General features: G+C 42.8%; 1 protein-coding gene across 9 annotated transcripts in view; it reads left to right on the top strand.

Annotated features, from left to right (window-relative positions):
- Positions 1-5,433: 5,433 nt before the first annotated feature.
- Positions 5,434-20,908, top strand: part of Syncrip (synaptotagmin binding cytoplasmic RNA interacting protein) — a 39,642-nt gene continuing 24,167 nt past the window's right edge. For 6 of the 9 annotated variants that reach the window (XM_059268341.1, XM_059268343.1, XM_059268340.1 and 3 more), the window contains exons 1-6: positions 5,690-5,797; positions 7,123-7,282; positions 7,993-8,111; positions 8,236-8,343; positions 10,720-10,833; positions 10,925-11,101. In XM_059268341.1, the coding sequence (XP_059124324.1) occupies positions 7,135-7,282; positions 7,993-8,111; positions 8,236-8,343; positions 10,720-10,833; positions 10,925-11,101 (666 nt within the window). In that variant the 5' untranslated portion in view covers positions 5,690-5,797; positions 7,123-7,134. Of the gene's footprint in view, positions 5,798-6,449; positions 6,558-7,122; positions 7,283-7,992; positions 8,112-8,235; positions 8,344-10,719; positions 10,834-10,924; positions 11,102-20,908 lie in introns of those variants that run through there. The other 3 variants (XM_059268344.1, XM_059268336.1, XM_059268345.1) reach the window with 3 other exon arrangements.

Raw genomic sequence — 20,908 nt, 5'->3', positions numbered from 1 at the left:
AGCCTGTGTGTGTGTGTGTGTGTGTGTGTGTGTGTGTGTGTGTGTGTATGTGGTGGTGGTGGTGGTGGTGGGGGCAGTGGTGGTGGTGGGGGGCGGTGCATGTGTGTGCACAAGCATGTATGTGTGTATGTGCATACATGTTTGTGTTCGTGGAGGCTAGAGGTAAGTTTCTGGCGTCATTTTTCAGGACAGTTCACCTTGTTTTTGAAATAGGGTTTCTCACTAGGACCTGATTAGGCTAGGCTGGCTGAGCATTGAGCCCCTTCTGTCTCTGTCTCTCTAATGCTGACATAATAGGAGTGTGCAACTATGCCTGGCTTTTTACATGTGTGCTGAGGTGTGAACTCAGCACACCATACTTGCACAACAAGCAATTCACTGACATAGACATCTGTCTAGCCCCTTAGTGTTTTGTTTTGATTTTTAAAAATTATTTTGATGGGTTTGAGTGCTTTTGCCTGCAAAAGTGGATGTGTTCTACTTTTGTGCCTGGTGACCATAGTGGACAGAAGAGAGTACTGGATCCTCTGGAACTGGAGTTTGTAAGCTGTCATGTGTGGCTCCTTGGGAACTAAACCTGGACTTCTGCAGGAGCAGCAAGTACTCTTCACCAAGTCAGATTGGCAGCTTTTTTATATGGATCTTTCCCCTGCATGTATGTCCATACGCCACTGCAGTGGCTGTATGGAGGGTGTTGGAACCCCTGGAACTGGAGATGCAGACAGTTGTGAGCTGCCACCTGAGTGCTGGGAATTGAACCCAGGTTCTCTTGAAAAGCAGTCAGTGCGCTTACTCACTGAGTCATCTCTCTAGCTCCCATAATCAGCAGGCTTTTGAAACAAGCGCTTTCCCTTACTACAGCATCTTGCTGGCCCTAGCCTTGTACTTTAAAACCTTTCTTTTTCTTTCTTTCTTTGTGTATGTTTACACCTGTGGATGTATGTCTATTAGTGCACATGTTGAGGTCAGAGGATAATTTTGGGGAGTTGCTGCTATGTAGGTCCTGGAGACTGAATTTATTATCTACTTAGCTATCTCAACAGCCCTGGCTTTGAACTTTTGATCCTCTTACCTCAATCTTCACAGGGCTATGATTACAGGGGTGTACAGCCATACCTAGATTTATTGCTTTTTTTTTTTTTTTTGGTGTGTGTGTGTGTGTGTGTGTGTGTGTAGGGGCAGTGAGGGTCCACATAATGGAAAAAGTAGGCTATTTTTCTATAAAGACAAGCTAAAATTCAAATGGAGAAAACCTTAAATGGCAAAGCATTATCATATATTTAAATAACATGAAACTGGAGTTTGAAAAATTTATAATGTTTGAGGTAGAAATTTGTATTTCAAGTCACCTCTTTAATAGATATGGAAACCTCAATTTGGGGCCTGTACATTTGCTCAGTGGGTAACATACTTGCCATAAAAGCCTGACAACTTGAGTTTGATTCTGGGAACCCAGGTAAAGATGCAAGCAGAGAACTGACTGCACAGACTTGACTTCTCACCTTCGCACTAAGTTGGCAGGTGCCCCTATTCCTCCTGCACCACTAATGATTTTTAAACAAAGAAATAGTAGTTCTAAGATGAGAAAGCCCCTAGTTTATTCAGTAGCAGATCTGGGACGTCAGCCTGTTATATCCTTTGGCTTAATGCAGCATTTAATTCTTGTCTAGATAATAAAGACGATTCTCACACAGAAATAAGACTTCTCAGACCAGAGAATTTCATATTTTTCTTTCGAGACAGGGTTTCTCTGTGTAGCCCTGGCTGTCCTGGAACTCGCTCTGTAGACCAGGCTAGTCTTGAACTCACAGAGATCCACCTGCTTCTGCCTCCCGAGTGCTGGGATTAAAGGCATGTGCCTTTAATTTTTCCTCTTTTTAAAAATATCCTAAAACCAGCCAGGTGGTGGTGGCACATGCCTTTAATCCCAGTATTCCACCGGGGAAGCAGAGGCAGGTGAGTCTTGAGTTCCAGGACGGCCAGGGCTACACAGAGAAACCCTGTGCTATAAACGTAAAAATACCATAAAACTAAATAAAAGCCATCATCTGTTCAGCTTTTTAAATAAAATTTTAATTTTTGTTTTTTTGAAACTGTTTCAATAGTTAGCTTTCCCTGCCCTGATACTTGCTGTGTAGACAAGGCTGACTTCAGATTCATAAAGATCCTACCTGCCTCTGCCTCCAAGTGCTGAGATTAAAGGTGTGCACCACCATGCCTGGCCCTGTTCTGCTTTTAGCTTATTGGGATTTCCCCATATTTTAGTAATGCTACTTCCAGATCAAGCCTGGAACCAGAATGTCTGAGTGCCAGGAGGACAATTATATTATTGTTTCATCTCTCATTTGAAAGATGTCAAATGAGCTGGGTATTGTGGTTATTTGCTGTAGTCCCTGCTACTTGGGAGACTGAGGCATGAGGGCAACTTGAGCCTAGGAGTTTGAGACCACTCTGGGAAAATAATGAAGTCTACCCTTCTATCTGAGAGAGAGAGAGAGAGAGAGAGAGAGAGAGAGAGAGAGAGAGAGAGAGAGAGAGAGAGAGAGAAACAGAGAGACAGAGAAGAAACAAGGAGGAGAGTTGTTCAGTAAGTGAGCATAGCTGAATGTTTTTCATTTAATTCTACCCAGGACCCCAGCCACTTCTCTGAGTCTTTAGTCTGAGATACCTTAAAAATGCCAGAATCAAGGAAAAGTCAGCTGAGGTTGGCTAAGTAGCTAAAATGGGGAGACAAGGGTGTTAGGTAGTGGAGGGCCTTGTTGACTTCAGGATTGAGGTCTTGGGCTTGGGATATAGCTCAAGTGACAGAGTGCTTGCCTGGCTTACCTGAAGCCAGGCTCAACACTTGGGAGGTGGAGTTAGGAGCATCAGAAATTCAAGGTCATCATGGGCCAGCTGAACTACCTACTTCTGTAGGGGTGCAGGGTGGGGGCTAGGGGGTAGACACAGACAGTCTAGGATTTTCTCCTAAGTGTAATTTTTCCCTTGGGGGTGGGGGTGGGGGAGGATATTGGAGATCAAGCAGGATTGAGCACTGAACTACAAATGTTTCACAGGCTCTTTTAAAAAGTATTAGGCTGGGCAGGGGGATGAGAGTGCACACAAATGGGCTAGCCTTGAATGGATCAGAACTTCAAGAGTGGATGAATCAGAATGATCCATTTTTAGTATACATGGTAAAGGGTGGTGGCTTTGGATGGTTGTAAGGCAGATATGGAACTCTGGGAGGAGATAACTGACAGGATTTGACTGATAACGTCAGCAAGAGAATCTGGTGTCCTACATGACTCCTTTTCCAGCTCATGATGCTGGATGCTAATGGATAACTGTCTTGTCAGTGGCGACTCTGGAGATGTTGCTGTTTTATTTCTCAGATAGCATCTCAAAGTGCCAGGCTGGCCTTGAACTTGCTATCTAGCCTCCTCCTGCTGGGATTATGGAAACAATTAAAGGAAGGGTCTGGTGTTCAGTCTCTTTTGAAACATCAGAGATTATCAGAGAGCCTTAAAACAAAACAAAACAAAACAAAACAGGTTTGCGGGCTGGAGAGATGGGCCAGTAGTTAAGGGCGGTTACTGCTGCCTCGTAGAGGACCCAAGTTTGGTTCCTAGCACCCAAGTCCAGGAGTTCATGACTGCTTGCTTCTAACTCTAGCTCCAGTGGGATCCAATACCTCTGGGGGCACCTGCACTCACAAGCACATACTCACATGTTGACACACACATACAGATAATTAAATCTTGAAAAAAGTGCAAGGAAAAGTAAGGTCTAAGACACGAAAGGAATTTAGGTCAGAGATGGAGAGCTTTCAGTCTGAGAGTTCTTGACATTGCCTAGGGAGCGGCGCTTTTTAAGCAGGCTCTTGTATTCCGGACTCATTAAATAAAACCTCGTTTCAATCTTTGTCCGCCTTGTCTAGTCCATAGGCTTTTTTATTACCCCTATTAACGTTTTGGTTGTTTTTTCATTGATACCATCATCCAGACCTTTGGGATATGAACTAAAATCTCTTGTTGAATTAATAAAATTCCATAGCATGAATATGTTTGATAGCAAGGAAATTAGGCTCTGGATAGCCTTATTAAACAGGTTTTGGTTAAATAGTACTTCAGAAGTATTTCCTATTTGGTCCACCTGCCAACGGAAAAAACCCCTACAATTTTATGTGTGTAGGCACTTTGAAGAGTGTCTAACTTTCTTTGGACTACTGGCTTGTTAAAGCATAAAGCTCATTTCGGGGGGGAACCAGTAGCTTTCTAAAAATAAGCTTTTTTTTTTTTTGTAAAAAGGATAATGCTATTTTCATTACAGTTGTTCTGGATAAAATTAGTATCCATACCGTCTGAGATACAAACGCCTTTGTCTTGTCTTTCTTGTACCTAGTAAACGGTTACAAAGGAAATGTCACTTCACATAACATTTAGTTGCCAAGACGTTTGAAAAGAAACACAGACATTTTCCTTACAGTTGTCCTAATCACGAAGCTTTGTGCGGCTTCAAGTTGTTCAAAGTGTGCCAGGAGGAGCACTCAATTGCTTAAAAGGCCAGGGACAGAAACGGAATATTGCACAACCCAACACCACCGGGCGGGTTAAGCTTCCAAATCTGGCCTCGGTGTCATCCCCGGGGCGGGAGGCACTGGGATTTCCTCGCGAACCCACGGCGCGGCGCCCCTCCCTCCCTCCGCCCAGGGTATCGGTGCAAGCGGAGGAGGGCGCGCGCCGGGCGGGCCGCGGGATGCCCCATTGTCCAGCGGCGGGAGCCGGGGCTCCCCGGGGTGACTCCCGAACTCGAGCCCCGCCACCCGGTCGCCCCGAGCTCCGCCATCCCCCCCCCCTTCTTCACCCTCCCCCGCCCCGTGCGGCTCCCCTCCCCCGCAGCCCCATTGTCTGCCTCGCCTCGCCCCGCCCCGGGGGACACGTGCGCCTGCAGCTTCCCGAGCGCCCAGGGCGCGGTGCGGCGGCGGCGGCGGCCCCGGCAGAACGGGGCGTCCAGTGCCGGGCACCCTCGGAGCCCCGGCCGGCGGTGGGGGGCGGGGAGGGCGGGGTGGGGAGCTGCTCGTCTCCTGACAAAGAACGAGTGGGACACGCCGAGCAGGCCGCCCCGCCCGCGGAGCACGAGGGAGTGTCCGCACAAGAGGGCGGGTCTCTCATTCACTTGGCCCCTCACCGCTGCCGCCGCGGCGGCGGAAGGGCGGGGTCTCGTCCACCCCCCCCACCCAGGAGCGAGGGGCGGGGCGGGAGGCGGGGCCCGCGGGCGCGCGTCCTGAGGCGTCGGCTGCGTCGTCACGTCAGCGCGGGAGAGAGAAAGAGCGACTCGGCAGGGACTGGGGACGGGCCGGGAGAGCTAGCGAGGGAGGGCGTGAGCCAGAGTGCCAGCGAGGAGGAGAAGGGCGGCCACTCGTGTCTGAGCGGCCGCGGGACGGGGAGTGGGGACGCTGGGTGGAGGAGGTGCAGGGAGGGAAAGGAGGAAGGCCGAGAGGACCGGGCGGCCGGTGGCCGGCGGAGGTGGCAGGGGGAGAAGGAGGAGCTGGAGGAGGGCAGGGGCTGAGGGAGTGAGTGAGAGAAGCGGACGCGCCAGGGAGGGGAGGGAAGGGGGGTCACGCGGGGGCGCGCGCGCGCACTGGGAGCGCGCTCGGAGGCGAGTGGAACTGGATCGGGTTTGCTGCCAGCGGCGTGAGCTTCGGCCGCCATTTTACAACAGCTCCACTCGCGCCGGACACAGGGAGCAGCGAGCACGCGTTCCCCGCCACCCGACCCGGTCGGACAGGATTCCTCGGCCGCAGCCCCGCGGGGAGGTAACGACCGCCGGCACCCGGGTCCGGGAGGGGAGCTCCATGACATTGTGGAGGGAGCTTGGGGGAGGGCGGCGCGGGGGGGAAAACCGGCTTTTCTGGAAAATGGATTCCAAGGGGGAGAGAGGAGCACGTTGGCCGGGGCTGCCAGGGAGTAGGCCGCGGCCGCGCCGCCACTTCCTCCTCTTCCATGTGCTGCCGCGGCTGGGCTTTGTCTGCGGCGCTCCGGGAGGAGGCGCCTCGGCAGCCCCGTGGCCCGCGCGGACCGCGAGCGGCGGCGGACTTGGTGTGCTGTCGTGGCCGGCGGCGCGGGAGTGGGCGGAGAGGCGCGGGTGCCGTCCCGCGGCCGGCCGGCGGGCTTGGGCGGTGCTCGGCTCCCGCGGGCGTGCGCCCGGCGGCGGAACGCCCTCCCGGCGCGGGCTGTCGGCCTCGGCGCCGCAGCCGCTACACCGAGGGGTGCGGGAGGCCGGGGGTCGCGGGCGATTGGGGAGCGCCCGGGGCGGAGAGCCATGTGTCACGGCGGAGACGGCGGCGCTGGGGGGCGGGGAGAGCCCGTGGCCTGGCGCCGCCGCGGCCTCGGTGTTGAGGGGCGAGATTGTGCGGCTGCACCGTGCGGGGGGCTCGGACCGCGACTGCGGGTTGATGTTGGGAGGCGGTGACGACCGCCTTGGCCCGGTGCTCGGTGGGTTTCCGTTGAAGGAAGTTGTAGGACATTTGAAGGCGCAGAGCACGTGTTTCTAATGGGCTCCTGGCGGCCGCAGTGGTGAGGCTGCCGCTCCGGGTGCGGAGTCGGGGGCGGGCTTTGGGGTGTGGGGGTGAAGGGTGGAGGAATTGGGTGGTGGGAAGGTGGCTTGTGTGAGCGCTTTGTTCTTCGCTGGCTGTTGTTACTGATCTATAAGCGGCAGGCGGGAAAAGCGCACTTTCTGGTTTACCTTGGAGAGAGACAAGCCCAGCGTTGCTTTCTTCACACGCATATACACACACACACACACACACCTTATTCTCCGTTTCGGAACTGCTGCATGTGGCAGGCTGGGCCGGTCCCTGTGCTGATTGGGCTTCATTGGTAGTAATGTTTTTCCTAGCGAGTGTTATTAGCAGGTGAAGTCAGGGGTGGTGCTCAGGAAGAATGTAGTGAATCGGTCCTTCTGTACCCCGGGCTCCAAATCTGGCTTGTCAGGAGATGGTGACTTTAAGGAGGTTTCTTTCAAGGGAGGCGCAGGCTGGCTGGTTGTAGTTACTGGTAGAGAAAGTAAAGATTGGGACTGTCATTGTCCTCTATTCTTTTTGAAGATCCTAGTTTAATTTTGCTTATTGCGTTTGAACAGATCTCTGGAAACATGGCTACAGAACATGTTAATGGAAATGGTACTGAAGAGCCCATGGATACTACTTCTGCAGTTATCCATTCAGAAAATTTTCAGACATTGCTTGATGCTGGTTTACCACAGAAAGTTGCTGAAAAACTAGATGAAATTTACGTTGCAGGTAAGAACTAACACTTGCAAAATTACATTATGAAATTTTTCTATTGGATTTCTGGCTTTGAGCTAAAATAGCAACTTTTTGTGGTTTCCAATAAATGTGGGAACTGGAGCTTTGCCTTGTTCTGATAGTTGGTTAATTTAGGTTTGATCTAGAGTTTTTCCAAAGTGTAGAGGGAGGGATGAAGTGGGGGGAAAGACCTCCCTAGGGGAAGGCTGTCTGGCCTGATGGATAAGTATATGATAGTAGCAACAGCTGCTAAATGTTGAGAGCAGCCCATGTGACTTTTTGGGGTATTTTTAAAGCAGGATTCTTGTTTAATAACTTGGTAAGTGTAGGCTAGTTCTCTTGTCTTTCTTGGTGTGGTAGTTCCTTTTTCTAGTGGTACTTGACATTGAGTAGATAGATGTTCAGTTGTTATGCTTGGTGTTTTGTTGGTTGACTTAGGATTTGTAGGCCTATGTATTCACTGTAGAAATATTGCAGTGTTCAGGATTACTTGGACACAAAACAGGATATAAAATTACGTTGACTTCTGTGTGGTTGAGAGGACTTACTTAGTTCAGAATGGCTAAAGTATGATCTTCATTATGTAGATAAGGGGAGTAGAATCACTGTCACACGTGTACCTGTATTGGCCAATACAGGACTTCCTGAAGAAAGAATTTGGAAATTTTAAAAGGTGATAACTAACTAAATTTTCTCTTCTCCAGGGCTAGTTGCACATAGTGATTTAGATGAAAGAGCTATCGAAGCTTTAAAAGAGTTCAATGAAGACGGCGCATTGGCAGTACTTCAACAGTTTAAAGACAGTGATCTCTCTCATGTTCAGGTAATGTTAATTTAATGTCAGTGTAAAAAGAATAAAAAAATGAGTACTTTTGATCTGCTCATTTAAATTTAATTAGACACAGACATAATAGTAATGTTAATATGAATGGAAAATTTCTTTACAGAACAAAAGTGCCTTTTTATGTGGAGTCATGAAGACTTACAGGCAGAGAGAGAAACAAGGGACCAAAGTAGCGGACTCTAGTAAAGGACCAGATGAGGCAAAGATTAAGGTATGTCTTTAAAAGCATTCTGTAGCTTTAAGGTTTTTTTTTTTTTTTTTTTTAATTAAATTTTTTTTAAGAGTTATTTTCTAGCTTTGGTAAATATTCCTTGTGTGTGGCAGAGTATATTTCTAAGGTATTGTCTTCTAATGACTAAATTTTGAAAAGTAACTTACCCAGTTTTTTATTTTGGTTTTCAAAAACAATTCATTTTTATCTTGTCTGGCCACTAATGTTCCATGCTGTGTGATCTATGGTTAAGTCTAAATTCATACTTATAGGTTACTGACACAACTGGGGGCAAATGGTTGTTTTTCTTGGGAGGCTTGGGTCCTGATGAATTTGGAATTTTAATAATTGCCTCTTAAATTGGGTTACCAAGGATAGCTATTTCTAAAAGTAACTTTTCGACAATAATACTGTTCAGTGTGGTAAGCAAGGACATTGGGTTAGGGGTGAAAGTTTTTTGTTGTTGTTGCTGGTTAGTTGATTATTAAGGTCATAAAGGAGATTAAATTTCCTCATATTTAGCTATGTTTTTATATTTGTCTTGTTGAATGTATATAGTTGAGTATAGTTTGTTAGTTTTTAAGTTGATGTTCTTTACTGTTGTTCCACTGTTCTTGAGGTAAAGGCTATAGTGTAAGAAAACCAGTTGCTAAACAGGGCATAAATGTGGTATTTTACCCATATTGGAAAAGAAAGCTTAGATCATGGACAGATTGGAATATGAAGTTAGTAGTTATCAGAAACCATGAGTTTTGACATACCTAGCTGTGAGTGGATTGAGTTTGAACTATAATTTAGATTTCCATTAAAAAGGGGGTGTAGTTGTTTCCATTGCAGTTATTCCAGTGATTGGGGAATTTATGAAAAATTTCTAAAAGTCTGGAAAGAGGTGGTTTGAATGAACTTGAATGGGACTTAAATTTATGACATTTTTATAAGGATGTTTGATGGAAGTGATAAAGTAGTTTTTCCCTAGATTGACAGTGTTATTTGGGACATAAGAATAATATTACATTTAAAAAACCTTTTGTAGCACAGGGATTTTATATGAGGGAAAGGAAAGATGACCTATTTGGTTTAATTGATATTCTTAGTGTTAAACTCCCCCCCTCCCACCCAGCTGAGGACTGAACCCAGGGCCTTGCACTTGCTAGGCAAGCGCTCTACCACTGAGCTAAATCCCTAACCCCTAGTGTTAAACTTTTAAGGAGTAAAAATTTGAGTAATGAAAAAGATTCTTAGAACTGTTTAAGATTCTTAGCTGTTTAAGAAATTTTGTTAAAAAAGTATATGAATACTTTTTAAATTGATATGTTTTCATAAATCAGTAATTGTTGTTTTTTTTTGGACAGGTCATGTTTGAGTAGAAAAGATGAAATTTTGGGGTACTGAGGTGACTCAGTCTCTAGTCATTTAACATTTTGATAAGTTTTAACATGTCTTTATTTTGAATTGCCAGCTAGTTATTAACACAGTTTTTGTTACTTACAAAACTGTTCTGTAGTTGATATAATGGAGAACAGGACTTTTGGGGTTTTGTGGCTTAATGGAGTTTTATGGCTTATTAATGGATTACATACATCCTTTTGTTACTTTTACCTATAATGAGAGATGAAGAGAAACTCTTAATTGTGTTTTAACAGTTGAGAGGAATAAATCTAGACGTTACATTGTTGTAGTTTCATAAAATATTCAAAGTCATTTTGGCTATTTTTTTTGAATGAGCCATGCTGTGTGGCACACCACTTCTGCACCAGATAATAAAGTTTTTCCAAGTGTATAGGCTTGGTTTGAGGAGTGGAGTGGTATCTTCAGAGGTGACAAAATGCCCATAAATGGCATTGTGTGTCTAGGGGTGGGTTATAAGAATTTATTAAGAAATCCAGAGTTGGGAGATAATCAGAAGTGTTCATTTTATTGTTTTTGTTTGTTTGTTTTTGTTTTTTCGAGACAGAGTTTCTCTGTGTAGCTTTGCGCCTTTCCTGGAACTCGCTTTGGAGACCAGGCTGGCCTCGAACTCACAGAGATCCGCCTGCCTCTGCCTCCCAAGTGCTGGGATTAAAGGCGTGCGCCACCACGCCCGGCCAGAAGTGTTCATTTTAAATGAGGCAGAGTGGATATATCTTGAAAAGTGTTGATAGTTTGATTTTACTTTTTATTGCTCAGTAATTAATTGGACACTAGAAACTAATATTTACAGGATCCTGAAATTTTGATAAGTATATGTAAAAGGAAGAGTTCTAGCACAGACTATACACATTTGTATGGAGGAATGTTGCTGAAATAATTGGATAGATTTGAACAGGATTGACTTAACTGTAATTCTATGTATGTGATCATATGAATAAAGCATTAATAATATTTGAACTTTTCAAGGCACTCTTGGAAAGAACAGGCTACACACTTGATGTGACAACCGGACAGAGGAAGTATGGGGGACCACCTCCAGATTCCGTTTATTCAGGTCAGCAGCCTTCTGTTGGCACTGAGGTAAAGAAACTTAAAACTTGTACCATTTGTATAAAAGGTATCTAATTTCCTAAAGAATTCGCCATGATTGTGAATTCATATTAATTTACAGATATTTGTGGGGAAGATCCCCAGAGATCTATTTGAGGATGAGCTTGTTCCATTATTTGAGAAAGCTGGACCTATATGGGATCTTCGTTTAATGATGGACCCACTCACTGGTCTCAACAGAGGTTATGCGTTTGTCACTTTTTGTACAAAAGAAGCAGCACAAGAGGCTGTTAAACTGGTAAGTTGTCCCTACCCTCTTTTAGACTTTTCATTTTCTATCCCTAATGTCAGATTTTTCTTATGTGCCATATCAGGCAGTTTTTGAAGTGCTGATGAGTCAATGTGCCTTTTACTTTCCTATGAAAATATTATAGCAGGGATTAGTGGATTCTAAGATTCAGGATCTGTAAGATGGTTGTATAGAATTCCTAGTTGATTACTGAAACATGTCTTTGGCTATATCTTTAAGTTTAAAGGAATGTGAAAAGGTTTATGATGTAGCTCCCAAAGGTTTTTCCCACACCTGGACCATATTTTTCCTTTCATCAGAAATGCACAAAAGAGGGCTGAAGAAATGGCTGCTCTTCCAGAGGTCCCAGGTTTCAACTCTGAGCACCCACAGAGCAGCTCAAAACCATTTGTAACTTTAGTTCCTGGGGATCTGATGCCCTCTTCTGGTGGCACCAGGCATGCATGTGGTATACAAACATACATATAGGCCGGACATCCATACACTTAAATAAAACAATCAAAAAATAAATATTCAGGTGGAAGGTGGTGGTGATGCATGCCTTTAATCCTAACACTCAGGAGGCAGAGCAGGGGGTTCTCTGAGTTCAAGGCCAGCCAGGGCTACACTGAGAAACCCTGTCTCAACCAACCAACCAACCAATAAATAAATGAATAAATATCAGAGACCAGGATGATAAATTTCTAGATAGCAACATAAAGGATTTCATTGTGAGTGGGAGTACTTGATTTAAAAACACTGGATATCAGGTGAGACCTAATTGGTTTTTCTAATTCTAAAAATGTTAAGAACTAATGGCTTGTATAACAGATTGGTTTTATTAAATTATATGAATCAAAAAGATTGAGAAAGATGTAGTGGCTTACACCTGAATGTACCTGAGGCACAAGGATTACCATGTTTGAGGTCAGCCAGGAAGGGTAGTAAGAAACCCAATAGTGTGTATACACACCACCACCTGCAACAATGATAATTAAAGTAAAGGCCATTAACTTCAGAGAGAGAGAGCAAGGGAGTGTATGTACATGGGAGGAGTTGCAAGGATGAAGGGAAGGGGGAAATGATGTAATTATATTTTTACTTCTAAAAATTATAAAAAGTTTAAGAGCCAGGGGTTAGTTAAAACTCAAGGAGTGTGTTATTTCTTTTCCACTACGTAGCTTTAGCCTACTTGTAACTTGAAATTGTAGGCCAAGCTGGCTTCAGACTTCCAGAAATCTTCTACCTTTTTCTCCACGTGCCTATGATTTCTGTAGACAACTCACTATGACTGCTACTTGTTACAGTGGCTTATCCATTTTGTGGAATCTAAACAAATTTGAAATCTTCAGGCTGATTTCTCCTGAAAATTCTTAAAGAGGATAAGTAGGATATTTGAATTAGAAGTCCTTCAGATATCTGAGGCGTATGTATATATGTATTTATTTTTGAGACTGGGTTTCACTGTAGCTCTGGACTCAGAGATCTGCCTGCTTCTGCCTCTGTAGTGCTGTGATTAAAGGCATGCTGCTGCTGCTTTTTTTTTTTAAATTTGAGATATTTACAGTCATTTTTAAAATTTTGAAAATTTCATACTTGTGTACAATATATTATCATATTTATCCCCTCAACAATTACCTTCCCTCTCTTGCTGACACCCTGTTCTTCTCAACTAGTATGAGCATGAGGAGGATGCTGTTTTCTGGACTACTTTGTAGTGGTTACACGACTGAAGAAAATGACTTTCACCCTTCCTCTATTAACTTTGAAGTGCTCCTCAGGGAGGGGTAGGGCCTCCTAAGGCCCTCTTTAATCCTTGAGCTAATGGTAGCTCAGCTCCCGTGTATCTCTTGATTGCAAAGGGTTCATGCTTCATAGTACTTCACATTTTCCAACTCTGACAGTCTTTCTACTGCCACCTCTGCTGCTCCCTGAGCTTTGGAGGGAATAATATAGTTGACCCATTTAGGGCCAAGCAATCAATAGTCCCTTATTCTCAGCACTTTGACCAGTTATGAGTCTACATTGCGCATTATCCTTTGCAATAAGGGTTTCTATGCCCAAGGCTGAGAGCATCACTAGTTTATGGGTATAAACAAATGTTGAGGGGGTCTGGAGAGTTGGCTCAGCAATGAAGAACATATATATTCTTGTGGAGGACTCCAGTTTAGTTCCCAGTAACCGCATAGGGTGGCTCATCGTCTCCTGTAACTCCAGCATCGGTTAATCCAGCACCATCTTCTGGCCTCCTTGGGCCAGAACATAATCAAAAAAATGAAATAAAATTTAAAAAGAAACTCATAAATGTTTAGAAGACAGTTAACTAAATGTCTGCTTAGCAAAACATCAGCAGATACTGGCCTCTTTGGGCTTGCCTGTGACCTCCCCAGCCATAGACTTTCACTAGGTTTTATAATATTGGACCTGTATTCTCTTTCAAGGAGGTGACCTTATCCAATTAGAAAGTGGTTGTTTTGCTGGCATAGTGGCATAGTGTACATAACTCAATATTCTGAAATGTGCTAAAATAGACCTTTTTTAAAAAAAAAGTTTATTTTATATACATAGATGTTTTGCCTGCAAGTATGTCTGTATGGGGGAATCAGATCCCCAGAAAGGGTCACAGACAGCTATGAGCTGCCATGTTGGTGCTGGGAATTGAACCCAAGTCCCCTAGAAGAGCAGCAAGTGCTCTTCTTAACCTCTAAGCCGTCTCCAGCCTCATGACTAACCACCTTTTTTTCGAGACAGGGTTTCTCTGTGTAGCTTTGTGCCTTTCCTGGAACTTACTCTGTAGACCAGGCTGGCCTCGAACTCACAGAGATCGCCTGCCTCTGCCTCCCAAGTGCTAGGATTAAAGGCATGCGCCACCACCGCCGGCTAGACCACCTTATTTTTAAAGGGTATTTGTAGCCAAAGGATGGCCTTGAACTTGTGTGTAGCCAAGGAAAACCTTGTATTCAGGATTCTTCTGAATCTTAACCATGACTGGCTTGAAAGCAAACTTTTGTATGCTGTATCTTTCTGATTTTTCAGATTTGATATTCTCACCATCATTTTAAGGCAGACCTCAAGGGAAAGAATAAGTGTATTTTGCAGTTCTCTATTGTGTGAATCTCTGCTGATGAGTATAATTGAATATGTATGCTTATGTTTCTTGATTTCTTTAAAGAATTCAGGAATTCAGGTGTTTTTTTTTTTTTTTTTAAATAATAGCTCACTTTTTCCTTACAAGAATACTTCTCTTTCAGAGGAAATATGATATAGCTCTGCAGGGAGCCATTCTCTGGTAGCCTGGTAACCTTTGAGCTATCAAAAGTTGAATTTCATCAGTTGAGGTGAAATGAAGGACTTTTTGAAGCTGCAGAAAGAAGTGCTTTAGAAATCATCTTGGAGTTAGGGAGATGACTCAGTGACCTAGTGCCTGTTAATGCCAGCTTGAGATATGAGTTCAGATCCTCAGCACTCATGTAAAAGACAGGCTTGGTGATAAACTTGTGTAACCTAAGCACTGGTGGATGGGAACAAAGAATCCTTTTAACCAATTTGCCAGCCATCTTGCCTGTGAACTCCATTCAGGTTCACTGAAAGACCCAGTCATTTAAAAATAAGATGGGAATTGATAAAAGGAAGACCTCTAGTGTCAGTTAGCTTGCATGCCCACTGTATACATGTGTACATAACACATTAAAAAATCATTTGCTTGGGGTATAAAATCACACCATTTATGCTAGGTAGCAACAAAGTAGCTTAAAAAGTTTTTTTTTTACATGTATGGGTGTTTTTCCTGCATGTAAATCTGTACCACTTGTGTGCCTGGTGCCTGTCGAGTCCAGAAGAGGGTGTTGGATCCCTGGAACTGGAGTTAACAGAGGATTGAGAGCTGCCAGGTGGGTGCTGGGAGTCAAACTTTGGGTCATCTGGAAGAGCAGTTGGCGCTCTTAACGACTGAGCCATTTTTCTAGCCTCTTTAAAAACAATAAAAGCCAGAAGCCTTTTAAAGTTGGAGTAGTAATATAAATGATGAAGACAAAGAACCATCTTACTAAAGAAAAGCTAATAGAGAATTTTATCTATTGATACTAGACTCAACTTTTGAGGGAAAAAAGTGTTAAAGTGGCATTAACGTGAAAGTTTAGATTTATTTTGTATGTATGAGTGTTTTGCTTGCATGCATGTATGTGGGTTGTATGGTTTGCCTGGTACTGAGGCGGTCAGAAGAGGGTATCTGGTCTTGTGGAACTGGAGTTACAGATAGTTGTGAAGCACCATGTGAGTCCTGGGAACTGAACCTGGGTCATCTGCAAAAGCAGCAGTGCTTTTAACTGCCATGTCAGCTTTCCATTCCTGTGGACTACTTTTTTGTATCAGATTCTCATTTCTAGATGAATTCAAGAAGTATTAAATAGCCGGGTGGTGGTGGCGCACGCCTTTAATCCCAGCACTTGGGAGGCAGAGCTCTGTGAGTTCGAGGCCAGCCTGGGCTACAGAGTGAGTTCCAGGAAAGGCGCAAAACTACACAGAGAAACCCTGCCTCGAAAAACCGGAAAAAAAAAAAAAAGAACATATAATTCACTATTAACATGATTTTTGAGTACCAATAAATAGAATGAGATGTTTTAGTTTAGAAAACTTCCATGGTTTAATAAATACAATCCAAATTTGTATTATTATGGTTTGCTTGTGTAGTTTTAATATACATGTATTAATTTTTATTTTGACTAATAACAGAAATTTAACATAGATGACCATATAGCCTTTTTGATTGATCTATGAACTCTCATCCTTAACCTTTGATTGATCTATGAACTCTCATCCTTAACCTTTCCATATTTCTTTTTTGGTTTTTTGAGACAGGGTTTCTCCATGTAGTTTTGGTGCCTGTCCTGGAACTCACTCTGTAGATCAGGCTGGCCTTGAACTCACAGAGATCCGCCTGCCTCTGCCTCCCAAGTGCTGGGATTAAAGGCGTGTGCCACCACTGCACGGCTCCTTTCCATATATCTAGGTTTTTCTGATTATGATTCAGGTCCTTATATGGTCCTCATAATGTTTTAATTTTGGGTAAATAGGAGACTTTGCAATTTGGTACCTTTTAAAAGATATTCTTGGTGGCACTGAGATCCACTGTAATCTCTTGGATGTATCGTCCTTTATTTTTAAGATTTTTTTTCTTGTTAAAGTTAGCTCTGTATATAAAAGTTAGCTCTGTATATAAATGTTTTGCCTGCATGTATGTATGTGAACCCTGTGTGTTCCTGTTGTGGGTGGTGAAGGCAAGAAGTAGGTATCAGATCTCCAAGAACTGGAACTACAGATGATTGTGAGTCACCCTGTGGGTGCTGGGAATTGAATCTGGGTCCTCTGACAGAATAGCTAGTACTCTTAACTGCTGGTCTGTATTCTTCCAGCCACTTTAAAAATAACATTTCTTTAAGGTATTTTGTCTGCATATATTTCTGTGCAACAAGGGCACTGTGTGCCCTTGGAGTTCAGAAGATTAGCTGCCATATGGGTGCTGGGAATTGAACCCTCAGTCCTGAAAGAGCAGCTGATACTCTTTAGAGCTGGAGCCATTTCCCTAGCCCCTTAAAAAGGGATTCATTATTGTGCATGGGATTTAGGAGATTTACTTTAAGATGAAAAATAACTAGATTTTGGAGGGAATGAAATGATTGAAACATATGAAAATACAAAATTGAAATTGACTTAAATGTTTTCTGCTACTTTGTGTCTGGATATGAATGAGCATGCTTTTCCTAAATAATTTCTCAATAGAACATATTTTAGAAATTATCCTGATTTGGATCATATTTTGAGGTTCTATTTGAGTTATAACTCTTGACTAATGTGAATTTTTATGTAATTGGAGTGTTATTCTAGTTATATACAACCAAATAATGAGAAAATGTCTCTTCTGAGTTATTCACAGATAAAATTGAGATACTTTTTCCTTCTATGTAGTGTCTTGAGAAATATTTTAGGTTAAGATGTTTAGATATTAAAAAAAAATGTATAGTGGTTTGTTTCCTTAGAATAAAAACTATTTTAAGCCAGGCATGGTGGTTCACACTTATAATATAGTGCTTGGGAGGAGAGGCAGATAGACCTCTATAGTGAAACTGTGTCTCAAAACAAACAAAGAAAAAAAAACCCAAACTATTACAGATAATAAATTTGCATTTTCTTGTGGGTTATCTATAAAACAGGTGTTCTCCCCCCCCCCCCCCCCTTGGTGAGACAGGGTTTCTCTGTGTAGTTTTGGTGTCTGTCTTGGAACTCGCTCTGTAAACCAAGCTGGCCTTGAACTCACAGAGATCTACCTGCCTCTGCCTCCTGAGTGCTGGGATTAAAGGCATGCGTCGCCACCGCCCGGCACAATAGGTTTTTTTTTTTTTTTATAAACTCATGGTTATAAACTGGATTAATTGTTGATAGCTAAAGGAAGTCATGAGGTTAAAACAACTTCAGGTTTCTATTAAAATTAATTTTGTTGGGCACAGTGGCATACGCCTTTAATCTCAACACTTGTAGTAAGAGGCAGGAGGGTCTCTGAGTTCCAGGACAGCCTGGTCTATACAGAGAAACCCTGTCTTGGAAGCCAGTATATATGTATTATTTGTTTAAAAATTCATAAAATGTATTTTGATCGTATTCACATTCCTCCTTCTAAGTATTCCCGAGCTCCATTACTACCTCTCTGTCCCTCTCCCCAATGTTCTTTTTTCTTTTCTTTTTTTTCTTTTTAAGGACAAAGTCTTAAGTGGTTGTGGCTGGCCTTGGAACTCACAGATCTGTCTGCTTCTTCCTCTGAGCATTTGAATTAAATACAAGTATCATTAAATTTTTATTATTTTTAAAACTTAACCCATTGAGTCCAGTTTGTGCTGCCTATATGTTTCTGGATGTGGGAGCCATCCAGGGAGTGTGGTCAACCTACTAGGGGCCATACCCTTAAAACTTGACTCCCTTTACCCCTAAGCCATTAACTGCCTATATGTGCTCGGTTAGGAGTTGGGGGCTAGTGAACCTCTTGCTTCTCCATACTGAAGTGTTGGCTAGCTTGTGTATTCATCAGTGCAGTGGTCCTGCCCCATCTAGAAGACATTTTGCTCTGGTCCTCTGGTCCTCTTGTCCTCCCTGCCCTTCTGTCTCTTCTTGATAAAGGTCCCAGTTTTGACTGAGTACCAGTTGACATTTATCCTTAACACTTTGTTGAGTTGTGAGTTTCTGCCTGAACCATCATCCATTGCTCAAAGAAACTTCTTTGAGTTCTGAGAACTGTACTAATCTTTGAGTTTAGAGAAAATTGAGAGGGCAGTTTACCTGAATCTGTATAAAGGCTGAGTGAGTGATCTGTGAGGCCGTGTATTTTATTAGCATAGCGTTAGTGTGATACTAGGTTTCTTTATCTGGGATGCCTAACATAAACTAGGCATAATTTTTGAATAATGCAGTTAGGTAGTATAGAGGATTTCAAAGTAAATAATATCTTCATTTCTAGAATAAAAAAGTTTACTTTTATGTGTAAGACCATTTGCATGCATGTATATATGTATGGATGGATATGTATACAGTACCTGACATGGCATGTGTGTTTATAGAGAAATTTTCTTTTTTTTTTTTCTTTTTTTTTCTGAGATGATGTCCTGTCTGGCCTGGAACTGCATGCCTCTGCCTGCTTTTAAATTATTTCAGTTAAAACAGTGCCACTGAGCCAGGGGGTGGTGGTGCACGCCTTTAATCCCAGCACTCAGGAGGCAGAGCCAGGTGAATCTCTTCTGAGTTCGAGGCCAGCCTGGTCTACAGAGTGAGATCCAGGACAGGCTCCAAAACTACACGGGGAGAAACCCTGTCTTAAAAAACCAAACCAAAACAATCAGACAAACAAACAAACAAACAAACAAAAAACAGTGCCACTGTGTAGCTGCTGGGTAAATAACCCAACTAGTGTCATCATTTCTTACACCAGAATTTATATTTGTATGTAGCTTGATGATTTTCTAGCCTCCACTTGTAATAATTTTAAATGTGATACAATTTTCACTTGTAGGGCTTAAGACTAGATTAATGGGTTATATTTTCATCTGAGATGCTTAGGAGTATAGTATTTTGGATTGTCTAAACAAACAAAGAAACAAACCAAGAAATGGGATTGGGGATGAACCTCTGGAGGTAGAGTGCTTGTCTAGAATTCATAAAGGCTTGGATTTGATCTTAGACAACACACAAACCAAGTATGTGATGCACACTTATAGTCCTAAAACTAGGAAAGAAAAGGCAGGAGGAATAGAAGTTAGAAGTCATCCTTGTCTACCTAAGTTTGAAGTCAGCCTTAGATATGTGAGACTTTGTCTTTAGAAAACACACAAAAGCCAAAAACAAGGGACTGGAGAGATTGTTCAGCTGTTAAGAGCACTTACTGCACTTACAGGGGACCTGGGTTCCATTTATAACACCACATAGTGGCTCACCATCTATAACTTCAGTTCCAGGAGATCTGAGACCCTTTTTTGACTTCAGGTGTTACCAGGCACATAAACAGCCCAAACACTTGTACATATAAAATAAACATCCCTCCCTTACAAAAAAAAAAGCAAAACCTAGAAACAAAAAAACAACAGGAAAGAGGACAGTACAGGCAAGTATGTATGTTTACTTGTGTGTTGTGCTGCTGAATTGGATTCAGTGAATAGTGGCTGCAGGGTCCATAATAATTCTCCAGAGTACAAATATTGTCATGGAAAACAACAACAACAAAAAATTCTGCCTAGTAGTACCTGTGTTAACACTGATAGATGAGATGTCTACTTCTATATTGACAGTGCAGTTTTTATTCCTGTTGTTTTTGGAAGAGGGTTTTACCTTAGGCTGCTAGTGCTGGGGTCTTAGACATTCAAACAACATACCTCACCCTTGTGTTGTGTCTGCTGGTGAATAAATGCAGCATGCAAGAGGCTAAGGTTCTTGCCATGAGTTTGAAGCTAATTTTACTATGTTATGGGACCCTTTCTTAAACACAAACTTGCATGCATACACATATAGATGTGTATACTACCATCATGTATATATAACCATTTTAAACAATGAAGCTGGTGAAATAAATCCATGAAATATTTTACCAGCAATTTAGAAAATACTTAAATGTGTTTAACATGTGAACTTATTAAATTCTTTTGGGTCTCTATAATTTTCATTACTAAATTTTAACATACATTGCATAATAATCCCTTGTTCATTGTCACTGCTTCCCCTTCTGTCTCCTGTTTTTCTCCCTTACTGGTCTGCTTTCTTCCTTCACATAATTTCCCTTTTGCGTTCATGTCACGTGTTTATAAATCCTGTAGTCTATATATGAGAGAAATGTTAGCGTGACAGTTTCTACTATAGGTGGATAAAGTGTTGATTTTGGAGAGTTTATATGGACAGGAGAGGGGCAAGCAAATGGGGCAAAGGATAAAGGAAGAAGGGTGAAAGGATTTACATGGGTTGGGGTTAGTAGAGAAGGCCTGAGAAAGATGTGAGTGGCACAGTGAAGAAAATATGGCTAGTTGTAACATTTTATGGAAATAAATATAAGATAAAGCTTCTGTAACAATGCCAGAGGTAGTTATTTATAAAATGGCAATGCTTTCTTGCATAGTATAAAGTTTTGAACCTTGGAGTGGGTGGCATGACATAAATGGTTGAATAATGGAAAATGTTTGAATGAAAAGAACAGAGGCCAAAAGAGGGATTACAACAACAAGGAGGAGGTCAAAGATTTTGAAGAAAAAAGATTGTACATTGGATGAAAAAATCAGGGTCTGAAACATT

Source organism: Peromyscus eremicus, chromosome 7 (genome assembly GCF_949786415.1).
Source record: "Peromyscus eremicus chromosome 7, PerEre_H2_v1, whole genome shotgun sequence".
In the NCBI taxonomy this organism is placed as follows: Eukaryota; Metazoa; Chordata; class Mammalia; order Rodentia; family Cricetidae; genus Peromyscus; species Peromyscus eremicus.
Note: the sequence above shows the minus strand (reverse complement) of the source record. Positions and strands in the feature narration are given on the sequence as shown.